General features: G+C 44.2%; 1 protein-coding gene across 1 annotated transcript in view; it reads left to right on the plus strand.

The window, feature by feature from the left end:
* The window catches only part of LOC112956484 (neural-cadherin-like), a 42,579-nt gene extending 31,544 nt beyond the window's left edge, over positions 1 to 11,035 (plus strand). Inside the window, exons 24-34 of the mRNA XM_026050004.1 lie at positions 1,287 to 1,501; positions 1,786 to 1,913; positions 2,649 to 2,776; positions 2,907 to 3,039; positions 3,124 to 3,304; positions 4,756 to 4,922; positions 5,573 to 5,837; positions 6,717 to 6,897; positions 8,027 to 8,280; positions 9,269 to 9,423; positions 10,193 to 11,035. Of these exons, the coding sequence (XP_025905789.1) occupies positions 1,287 to 1,501; positions 1,786 to 1,913; positions 2,649 to 2,776; positions 2,907 to 3,039; positions 3,124 to 3,304; positions 4,756 to 4,922; positions 5,573 to 5,837; positions 6,717 to 6,897; positions 8,027 to 8,280; positions 9,269 to 9,423; positions 10,193 to 10,594 (2,209 nt within the window). The 3' untranslated portion in view covers positions 10,595 to 11,035. The remainder of the gene's footprint in view (positions 1 to 1,286; positions 1,502 to 1,785; positions 1,914 to 2,648; positions 2,777 to 2,906; positions 3,040 to 3,123; positions 3,305 to 4,755; positions 4,923 to 5,572; positions 5,838 to 6,716; positions 6,898 to 8,026; positions 8,281 to 9,268; positions 9,424 to 10,192) is intronic.
* Positions 11,036 to 12,033: the final 998 nt, after the last annotated feature.

Raw genomic sequence — 12,033 nt, forward strand, 5'->3', positions numbered from 1 at the left:
CTCTTCCCCATGTTCTTTGCCCCCCTTTATTTTTTTCCTTAAAAAAGGGCACCTCATAAGCAAAAGTAGCATGAAGATGAAACCAACATGGGATTGTAGTAGCTCAGCGTGCACCTGGCACCATTTTAGAAAGCGAGACCTAAGCGCAGAGTTACAAAATGCTTAAGGTTGGAAGGGACCTCTACAGATCATCTAGTCCAACGCCCCTGCACACACAGGGTTACTTAGAGCATGGGACACAGGGYAGCGTCCAAGCGGGTTCTGAAGAACTCCAGAGAAGGAGACTCCATGTTTGCTTCAAAGAAATATCCCTACATGGGAAGGCAGGAATAACTGTCTAGCAGCTCCTAGGGGAGGTGAGAGGACTTGGACTGAAGCTGTGGAAGTGCTTGATGTGGTAAAAGTATAAATGAGTCCCAATTGCTGCTCAGATGTAGCCAGCCGGGGAAGTTCTGCTGCCCTGGCAATGCTGTAATGCTCAACAGTGTGTTCTGACACCTCTCGTTTCCCCACCTTTGAGTCTCTTGCTCCATTTTCCATATTTTTATCAATAATCTTTTTTTTTTTCCTGACCTGTCCCTCTTACTCTGCTCTCATTAGATACTGGAGACTATGGGAAATAATAAAAGAGGTGCCCAGCTGTTTTCCCTCTGTCCTTCCTTTGCCATTTCTGTTGCTCCTTTGGTTTCCCTCTTGCAGTGCTCCTTGTTGTCCTGCTGTGCTTACTCTTTGTTCATTTCCGATCACTTGTGTTAACAAATAAAGACTGCACCCTGAACATCAATTCTTCCTAGTATAAAGGARGTGAGCCAGTAAGTGACACTCATCCCTCCTTATTTTTTTCTGGGTAGGCAAAGCCAGTCTTGCCTGGTTTCTTTTGCTTCCTTGCACTCTTCTGTTGGTTTCCCTCTCAACATTATGAAGTCTTTTTAATCCARCTGGTAACTAGGCCTAGTGAAATGTTGATTTCTTCTTCTGCTAAAGAGAACAGAAGTTTCCAAGTGCTTTCTGTACTACATAGGCCCGATTATTTATTTGTGAAATTATTCATACATAGACATAGTGTGATTTGGATCTCAAGCCAAGCAGTTTGTGTATAAMGAAATCATTAGAGAACATTTTGAGACTGAGGTGCTTTGCTAATGCTTGTTTAGCTCATACTAGTGTCTGAGCAACGTGGGCTCCCGTGGTTGGAGTGGGAAGCTCTGCTGTGGGAAAGGCCCTTCATGAGTTCTGCTTGGGTGGTGGAAATTACTTTTGATTTATGTATTTTTTTTTTTTTACAGGTGCAAATGTCCTGCAAATTTCCATGGACCAGATTGCCAGCAGACAAAACACAGCTTCAGAGGCCATGGCTATGCCTGGTTCCCTCCTCTGAAGCCTTGCTTTGAGAGCCGTATCTCCTTAGAGTTCATCACTGATGTGGCTGATGGCCTTCTGCTCTACCAGGGCCCAGTGGCACGAGGACAGCCTGGAGAAAAGGAAGATTTCATTGCATTAGGTTAAAAACTTAAAAAATATTTTTCTTTGTTTTTATGTGAGTTGGAATTCTGCTTACAGTTAATAATGTTTTTAAATAGTTTGGAAGGATATTCCTCTAAAATTAGGAGAATGTTGAATAATTTGCCAGGATTCCTAGGCTATTTCTTGTCACTGTACTAGAAGCTGCATTCTTTAATTTGAATTTCTTCCCCCATGTAAAGACCTCCTCAGACTGGAATCTGTGGCATGGAGTTTGCCAGGGTTGCTGTGGGGAATGCTCATCCTGSAGTCTTTCCTTTGCAGAGCTCTCGGCGGGTGTCCCGTCGCTGACGGTGAAGCACAGCTCTGGGGAGCTCCTCCTGCAGCTGTCACCAGACGTGAACGTTGCGGATCACCGCTGGCACCATATCAAAATCATACACGACGGAAAGGCAAGTGTAAGCAGGGACAATCCTCTGGGAGCACCGTTTTTTGGATCTAGTGATCCCTTCAGAACCCTTTCTGGCTTCCTTGGAGCTCTCCAGTCGCTCACCACTGCAGCAGTGGGAGCTAAAGTTTGTCTGCTGAGGCCTYCCCTTAATCTCGAGGCAGCGCTTCACGACAAGGCCTGGAGCAGTCGCATCCAGCTCTGAAGTGAACCCTGCTCTTTTGGTCTAATAATTTTGCCTAGCAATTAGAGCACAGACTTGAGATAGCCCAGAAAGGCAAACACAGGTTTGTTCCTGGGCTGATGGAGTGAAAGGGCCTTCGTTGCTGTGAGCAAGAAGCTCTGGCCCAGTGAGTGAGTTTAGACAAACGCACTTTGTAAAAGGGGAATTTCTTGCTGATACAGTACAGGTGAAGGCRTCTGCTGGTTTGCTCCTCCTTCTACCCCATGGGACAGGTTGAGGGTATGTCAGGATCTGGGATGGGGAACCTGCAGCAACCTCCAGTAAAATCTTCTCTCTTTTTACTGTGTTAGTGACTCGGCCTTCTCTGGTAGGTCCCTTAGTTATATGACATGTGCAGTGATTTCTCAGATTAGTACATAGTAGTGTTTTATTGTTTTAATAAACTTCTCTACCTTTTAATTTCTAGCTACTATCCCCCCTTCTGCTTACTGAAATAAAATATGTAATTAAATGTATTGCTGTCTCCTGATGCAATTCAGTAATGCCTTTCTCCAGAAAGTGAAGCTGATTCTTGACCACTGCATAAATGTCTCAGTTAGAGACAACAGCAGAGTCGCTAAGAAGATCTCCCAAGTGGATCTGGCTGCCTGTGAAGCCTCTGAAGAGACTATGGGAATTCAGAGGTAAAAAACATGAACATCGTAACCTGGAAACACTGAACAGGGCTTAGAATCAAAGGAAGGGGAGATGAGGGGAAATAAAATCAGCCAAGATTTTATATTTACGTGTCACTAACTTTTGCTTTCCCTGCAGCATGCGTGAACTCTTCAGTGGTCACCAGCCCCTGCAGTTGGGTGGAGTTAAGAAGACTTTGCCTTTCCCCAGTTCCCAGCAGCGCTTCCAAGGTTTTGTTGGCTGCATCCGCAATGTCATTGTTGACAGTAAGGTAGGGCTGCCAGGAGCATCGGCACTGGCATTGGCTGGTGCCATTGGTGGGCGCCTCGCATGGTGCTTCTCTTGCCTCTTGCAGGTCTATGATCTGGAGCACCCTGCAGAGTCCCTGAACAGCTCCCCTGGGTGCAGCCTGACGGATGAAATGTGCCAGAGAGCCGGGCCAGCCGCCTGTGGCACCCACGGCAAGTGTGTGGCTGCCTGGGATTCCTTTCACTGTGACTGTTCCCCAGGATATGCTGGACCAGCATGTGACAAAGGTACCCAAAGTTCGGGGAGGGAGTCACCTGTGGGAGCAGGCATCAGAACAGACTGCTGCAAAATTGCGGGACGTGGGACCGAATGGCTTAAYGGTTTCCTGTTGCACTTGAGTGTGATTTAGACCTGCAGCCATGTAAGGATCCTTCTGGCTCTTGGTGAATTTGGATTGCTTTGCTTTGCGGAGGAAGCGAGTGGTCAGATGGGTGGGTTTGTATTGTTTGTACATCATCTTATTTCTCAATAGTGAAAGATGAATCATTTTGCATTAGTATTCTTACTGTAGCTGCACAGATCATAAAATGAAATTTAGTGGGCATGGTGCTATTTGTCATCCTGTGGGGATTGTAAGAGTGACTAGATGCCAGCTTGGCACATGGCAGATCCTGGTTGGTTCTCCCTGTGAAACCTGGGGATACATCCCTCAACTCCCCCAGGCCCAGTTTTCCATCTATAAAATAAGGATGATTGCATTTCCCTGTGTCCCTGGGGTGACCTCAAGCTTGTGAAACTCCTTTAGACCACAGTAATGGGTTTATGTAAGGACATAATATCACATTAGTTCCAGCAAATGTGTTATCCCGTACAAAATCAGCAGGAAACATGCATCAGAGAACAAAAACTTGCAAGGGTGGATAATGAAACCCCTCAGAGGCATTGTTAAAAAGTGCAAAATTTTAGCAATCCAGAAATTTAATAAATACATCCTTTGATGTTTGAAGGGCTCCCAGCAGCCCAGGGCCCAGGGCACGGGGGCATGTGCTTGAAGTTGGCTCCCTAAAGCAGGGTGTTCAGCAGCTCTCCACACAGAGCCACAGCCGCTGCTGTGAAGTACACGTMAGACCAGATGTGAATTGCAGTATTATTGGAGCTTTACCTGCCCTCTGTCAATCTCTTCTATCTACATACAAGGTACAAATGATGGGGCTGGGAATAACAGTCCGTAATGAACACTTGTACCCAGGAAAATCTGGGGCTTTGTGCAGTGTTTGAAGAGAATTATCCCCCTCAGTTTTGTGATTTGAACGAAAAGTGGCATTACAGGTGCACATTTTGTAGAGAAAAGGCTGTTAACCACAGACCAAGTTACTGAAGACAACACTAGATTCTACATCTTTTTATATTCAGATCAAAGCCAAATACTTGACTGGAGGATATGTTTTAGATTGAACATAAATAAATAAGGTTGTTGGGTAGTGCAGGAGTGCTTGGGTGAATGTGCCGCCTGTGACAGGCGGAATATTGGAGACATTATCCAATCYTTATGTGTGCCCAAATTCTGTATTTTTCTCTTAATTCCCTTGGGGGGAATTTCCTCTTGGAGGCAGYGGGTGCTTCCCGTGACATTTCATTAAGTTGGAGTTCCTTAATAGCCATTTCCGCCATTGGGAACCAGTAAATTCTTAAAACTCTGGAGATTTCCCGYGATGCCCTTTTCGTGTGTTGTGTTTAGCCCTCCCGGAATGGGCCTTCGGAAGGGACAGCTGGATCCACTACGAGCCGAGCAGCAGCCCGAGCACCCGCAGCACCCACGTGCAGCTGATGGTGCGCACCCGCATCGCCCACGGCACCCTGCTCAGCCTGGCCGCGCCGCGCGCCGCCGCATACGTCCGCCTGGAGGTGACCCATCCCACAGCCACTCAGCATCTGTCACAGCAGTAGCTCAGCGAGAGAAAAACATAGATTATTCTCTGATCAAAGACAGCTATTCCTCAATGTAATAGAGACCAAACGTGTTCCACATGAGAACAACTGCTCTCGTTTGTGCTGCTCTTCTTAGAAGAAAAGCACAGCCAGAACTGTGTTTCTTAGATGCAAGAGACTGTGGTAATAGCATTTTGTAACACAAATTCCAGCTCCCAAAAGGGCAGCTGAGTGCATGGGATACAGGTGGAAGAGTGTTTTGTCTAGCTTGCTTTTTCTCTGCTTCAGACTCTCTGTAAAATTTCTGATATTTTTTGTTGCTGTTGAAAGCCATGTGCATTATATTAGCCAAGTAGAGACTAATTATTCCACCTATAACTGGAGGGTCAGCTAGGAAGACTTAGAGATAAAAAAGGGAGGAAACTGATGGTAAAACTTATCTTACTTAGAAGCCTGTAGGGAAAAAGCTGGCAATTCCTAGACCTGTAGTTTAGTTTGTTCTTGTAACTTTTATCTTGCAGTAAAGCATGAGTGCCATTTGTGTTCCATTTCTTAGTCAGTCCACTATCACTACATTCAGGTTTTCATTTCTATTGCGAGTAAAGGTCTCTACCATCTTCTTTTAGGTGGCTGGGGGTTCCTTCAGTGTAAACTTCAGCTTGGAGGACAAAAACTACTCCCTGAGGCTGAGCACCTTGCGTATAAACAATGGCCAGTGGGTGCTGCTGACCATGGAGCGCTACAACAACGAATTCACCCTGCGCGTTAACGATGGTGGAGGTGACCAAGAAGTGACCTCTGTCTTGGGCCCAAACAGGTGGTTTGAAATGGAGTGGACAAGCATCGTGCTAGGAAACCGCCTTCCCAACCTTTCGGAGAGTGATTTCCAAGGTAAGGGGTGTGATGAGAGCGTTAAAACCTACAAGGGGTGGGGGAGAGTCTAAAATGCAAGCAGGAATTCCAGTCTGATATCCCATCTCCTCTGCTGAGGAATTCAGAGCTAATGCTCTACTCTCTAGTTGACGTTGTGTTTAGTCCTAGGGAAGATGTGAGATTTTCTGTACAGAGTAGCACTTCAGGCTTTAGTTAATGATCCCAGGTCATGCTGGGGTCTGCGCTCTCTTTTTGACTGGGAAAGGCTTAAGGAGCAGCCACCACATTTTTTAGAAGGAGRGTAAGGATATAAAGGCATGTTCTGCCTCCATTTTATCCAGTRCAGGCGTCGGGGCTTTGTAGCTCAGCAGAAGGCAGCTTTTCCATTACGTTCCTTCTCATTCAATCCCATTTTTGTGATTGCGTTTTTAAGCCTAGCTTAATGTAACAAAGGTGTTCTGGTTCATAGCACAGTTGTGCTAAATCGCTGCCCTGGCGCAGCAAGCTGCCCTCGAGGAGCAGCACTGCAGATCAGTCACTAAATCAGGGCACCAGGTGCTCCGCAGTTTTTCTAAAAGAAAACTGCCCTAAGTGGTGTAAGGTGCTCATGAAGCTGTTCAGCCTCGCAGCATGTTCAGGATCTCCTGCTTATTAATTGTGTTGGGGCAAGGTGTATGGGGGAGGTTGGGAGCAGGGTGTGTGTGTGTTTGTGTGTGTGTGTGTTTGTGTGTGTGTGTGTTTGTGTGTGTGTGTGTTTGTGTGTGTGTGTGTTTGTGTGTGTGTGTGTAGCCGCTGCTCTGTGTGTGTGTGTGTGTGTGTGTGTGTGTGTTTGTGTGTGTGTGTGTTTGTGTGTGTGTGTGTGTGTGTGTGTCTGCAGCCGCTGCTCTGTACACGCAGGCTGTATGCGCGACGTGCGGCTGAACGGGCGCCCGCTGCTCGGGCAAGGCCAGAGCCCGGAGCTGGGCCCCGTCCGGAGGCGACAGGGCGTCACCATGGGCTGCCACTCCACCGCCTGCAGCAGCCAGCCCTGCTACAGCCCCTTCTTCTGTGTCGACCTGTGGAGGAAGTACGAGTGCCGGTACGTGAAGCCTTTGCCTTCCCTCGGGCTCCTCCTTCCCACCCCTGGGCACGGAATTGCTGTTAAGGGTGAAACTCCCTCCTGCTGCTGGGCAGAGGGGCATCCCAGGGACAAATCCTGCTCTCCGTCTCATCTCCTGTCACAGCCAAACTTGCWGTTTCCTCTAAGTCTCGTGTGGAACCTGTTTTCTTCCCCATTTTTCCCATGGTAAGAAGATCCACAGGCCAGGGAGGCAATGAAATGCTTTTTGAGTAAAAGCAGGTTTGCAAAAGACTTGATCTCTCTGTATTTCTGTACATACTTTCACATACATGTGTGTGTATATCTACACACTGTAAGGAAGCTGAAATTAATAATACATTGTGTAAAAACAAAGAGCTTTTCAAAATTCCTGTCACAAAACGGGTTTCTAAAACTGGCTGCCCAAGGCCAGCACCAGAGCCCCYAGCTTGGTACTGTGTTCAATACATTTCTTGAGGAAGACCCAACCTTTGACAAAAATCACCAATGTATTGAAACATGAAAATGAAAAAAATAAAAAAGCAATCATACAAGACTAGGCAGAGGTGCTTGTGCCATTTAAATTCTTCCAGGTCAGCCAGAATTAAATGAAGCTGTGTCATGGCTGGAGATAGGAGCATCAAAGAGGCTGTGAGATAGAAGAGAGTCTTATAAAAACGCCTCAGGACGCTCCTCTCTTGAGCCTTGTAACTTGAATTGTAACAGAACAATTTGGAAGGATTATTCCATTTATTCCCTGGCACTGAACTTTCTGCTCTTTGGAGAGCTGAGGGCAGGTCTTGTGCTCCCTGKGCATTCCTGCACTGCCTCTCCAAATGGTATCAGAAGAAAACACAGGCTGAGGTCCTGGAAGCGAAGCTGGGTTGTTCTCCGCAGGGCAATGACCTCTTTTTCCCCAAAGCTCCCCTGGAACACTGCCAGCCTGGCACCAACTGCTTGCCACCCCTTTTCCCTTGGGCCTCCCTCCTGTTGGCCTTTCACACTCATCCATATAAAGAGCTTTGCTGTTAGTTTTAAAGAAATAAAGAAATCTACACCAAGAAGTACCCAACTCCAGGTGTTTTTCCTGCCTCAAAGGTATCTTGTGCTTCCTTGTTTGTTTGTCCAGGTGTCCAGCTGGGAAGGTAGAAGTGACGGATAACCTTACAGGGCTCAGACACTGCACCTCGTCGCCGTGTGGACACTGGACCTGTAGGAACGGGGGTACCTGCGTGGCCCAGTCCCCAGACAAGACTGTCTGCCAGTGCCCCGACGGGTACAAGGGGAGGTGGTGTGAGATCAGCCAGGTGAAAGCAGGAAGACCGGTCGGCCTCAGCTCTGGCTCTATTCTGGCAATCAGCATGTGCCTCCTTGTCTTCCTAGGTAGGAAAGCAAATTTCCTGCATTGTTTTTCATTTGCTCTTTTTTATTATTATTATTTTCATCATGCACCTTCCTCCATTGAGTCGAGTCTGCCTTACTCCTTGGTTACTATGACCAGTGCTTAGTCTTTTCCAGAGATCACCAGTTGGAGTTCATTTGAGGATGCTAAGAGATCAGCACATGGTTACAGCTTACTTGCTTAAAGCAAGTCCAAGCAAATTCAGAATTTCCCTCTTCAGAATCACTTATTTTCACTCCTCCTTAAATAGAGACTCTCCATCTGTGTGTGCAAATAAATGCGATCCATATTTTCCTCTGAAACTTCCACCTTCCCTGAACACTCACGTGTGTATTATGTAGCACCTACAATTGCTGTGTGCTGTTCACGTGCTAGGAAGGCATGATGATTTTCCAGAGATTTTATAAACTCTGTGGTCATGCGAATGAGGCAAACTTTACTAAGAATGCAGGGTGAAAAAAGGAATTCTCAAAAAGTGTCCAGTTTGCGATGCAGTTTGATTAAAATAATAATATGCCACAAAATTGCCCATTTCCCATACTGATAATGAAAAACTGCATACACATCTCAGAATAGTAAAGTTTCCAGTGATTATATTACACTTGTAACCTTCATTAAAACAGTGTTTTACTTACTTTGGGTATCTTATTTACTCAGGATTGGTGAAAGGCCAGAGATTGGCCAAAATGCCTTCTATTTAAATGGATTCCTTTAGGTAAGTAAAATACTCTGTTAATGAAGTTTATGATGTAATATATATAATATAGATATGAGAATATATAAAGATGATTCTTTACCTTCCTGAAAATAATTTGCATATACACTTATAATTATGCATTGCTTATGTGGGAATTTGCTTTTCAAAATAGAGCTGATTTGATATCTCAGGAGTCATAATAACTGTGTGTTTGTCATATGTCCTACCTTGCCATATGTCAAAAACAAATATGTGTACTCATTTTTTTCTAGCTCTCTTGGTCTCCTACACAGTGTGGAGTCAGTGGGGAACCTCAGGGTTTCGAAAGGGAGGAATTTACCACATTCCTGAGGAGCGTGAAAGCTGGGAGGATGTTAGAGAAAACGTCTTCAATTATAACGAGGAAGGAGGAGGAGAGCATGACCAGGTATGAAGAAGCTCCAGTGCAGTCTTTGCAAACCAAATATCTCCTTGCCTTGCTTTCCTAGACATTAATTTTTTTTGTTGCCCTCACCCAGTTGTTCCTTTAGTTTGATTGCTTTTAGCAACATTTTTTTTCATTCTGAAAATGAAAAAAAWATGAAAAATTAAGAATTTTTCATAAAAGTTCTTCACCAAGAGGCTTTTATTACAATCCGATCTGTACTTTTCATAGTGGGCAAATGTCACCTTTTAAGGGGCCATGCTGGGGATAGCGCAGTACTTTGCACTTTGTCCCCAGCATCTTAGTTTAGCTGAAGTCTCGGCGTTTAAAGGCATATGGTGTGATCAGAGCTAGTTCCTCTGAACTACAGAATCACAGAATATTCAGGGTTGGAAGGGACCTCCAGAGATCATCTAGTCCAACCTTCCTGCTCAAGCAGGCACACCTAGAGCATGTGGCACAGGGCGGCATCCAGGCGGGTTTTGAAGATCTCCAGAGAAGGAGACTCCACAACCTCCCTGGGCAGCCTGTGCCAGGGCTCTGTCACCCTCACAGGAAAGAAGTTGCTCCTCACCTGGAGACGGAACTTCCTGTGCTCCAGCTTGTGACCATTACCCCTCGTCCTATCGCTGGCCAAAACTAGCCCCTCTCTTCTCCTTTGTTAGTAGAAGACTACAGAATCTGGTTTTGTGTTGCACTGAGTTTTAAAACATTTTGGGGAACATGTTTTCTTTCATGATTTYTTTTCTGATATTTGCATGCTTTCTTTCAGGATGCATATGATATAGATGAACTAAAGAAACCTCTTCAAAAGGTTCCCCACCTCTCCTTGAGGGCAGCTGCTCTGCATTCCAGGAGACCCAACGGCCCAAAGAGAGACTCGCTCCCAAAACGTTCCCATCGAAAACAGCCAACAGCAGCTGTTACCAGCGTCCCAGATTTCAAGGAATATGTATCTCAAATTGTCTGGAATGCAGACAATGATCTACGGAGTCTTCCAGCTGACACCCTTCATTATTACTGCTTAGAAGGACAGGGCTCTGTGGCAGGGAGCCTTAGTTCCCTGGACTCCACTAGCGATGATGAAGATCTAAATTACGATTTCCTCCAAGAGTGGGGGCCCAAGTTTGACAGGCTTAAAGAACTCTTCCAGCCCTCAGAGGGACATTTGTGACAGGAGCTAAAGGAACACAGAGCATTGCCTTGATATGTGGACACTTCTTTTACATTAAAATACGTTTTTTTTTTAAATATATATATATTTGAACTAAATTAAGTTATTTGATGCAAACTTTTAGTAACAATAGTAGGAAATTCTCACTTTTTCTAGAAGTGACGAACTGAACAGTCTTTTCATATGCTCTGTATAAATAGTTATTCAAAAATAGAAGTTCAGAGGCTTTTAATGTATGAGTTTTCTTGAAAACATTGAAATGTAGAATTTGTATCAAATAGTATCAAAGCAAGTGTAGGATTTCTATCAAATATCATAATAATAATAGTGTAATAAAACCCCTTTTCATTTGTGTAGACCACAGTGAATTACTAGAGCTGGATGCAAGAACTTGAATTATCTGCTCACTAGTATAAATATGATTCCTATCATGTGGATAGCAATGGGTGGGACATTTTTTAAACTGCATTCATTTTACACTGTGAAGTCACAGGTATAAATATTAAATAGAAAACATTTTAAATTTCTGTTCCTCTTCTCAAGTGTTGTTTTCTAACTCTAATGTCTCCCCAAATCATACACACTTTGCCCACTCCTACAGGCTGCCCAACCCTGTGAGATTTTTCTCTACAACCCCTTTCTCTAATTACATGTGGAATGGGGGGAAAAAATGGGTAAATCACTTCAAATTGTTCTTTCTCATTCCATCTGCCTCTCCCTCTGCTTCCTTCACTTAAATAGGGACAATTCCCAGTGTGGAGGGTCATGTGTGAATGTTAGTGCTTACAAACCCCTTAAAAACTCTTACATGCCAAGTGTGGGTTTTTTCCTTCTTTTTTTTTATACTTGTTAATAATTAATGCTAGCATACCATGACAGTGCAAGTGTGTTTATTATTGACAGTTCCTTTGATTTATAAATATTGTTTTAAATGTAGGCTTTTCATTACTATTGGCTGTTTTGCTTGGTGTAAGAAATGCAAATGTATATTGGTTTTGTACCTAGCAGGAAGATATTGAGGTACTGTTAGAACAGATAATAATTTGCACCGAAAAGTGAACAAAAACACCATATGAACTGAACTTAAAAAAAATCATAAAATGATTTACATAATTGACATTAAAAGACCACTATTTATCACAGATTTGGACAAAAATGGGCTTCTTTGTGCTAAATGGGCACTGAATGGTTCTTATGAAGTGCTAAAAAATGAATAGCTATYGAGACTATTACTAAATCTTCCTAATGAGCATTTTGCTGCTTTCAAAAGATGTATGATCTTGTAAGAAACTATAAAATCTGATACAGTCTGGGACATGTTATATATATATAACAATTATATATATACTAAMTATATGTATATAGTGCTGCAAAAGAAAAGACCTTTGGCTTGTCARTATGGAAATTGTTCTTAGTCTTGAACTCCTAGACTATTTTTA

This window comes from Nothoprocta perdicaria, unplaced genomic scaffold (genome assembly GCF_003342845.1).
Source record: "Nothoprocta perdicaria isolate Ctin4 unplaced genomic scaffold, notPer1 scaffold_64, whole genome shotgun sequence".
NCBI lineage: Eukaryota > Metazoa > Chordata > Aves > Tinamiformes > Tinamidae > Nothoprocta > Nothoprocta perdicaria.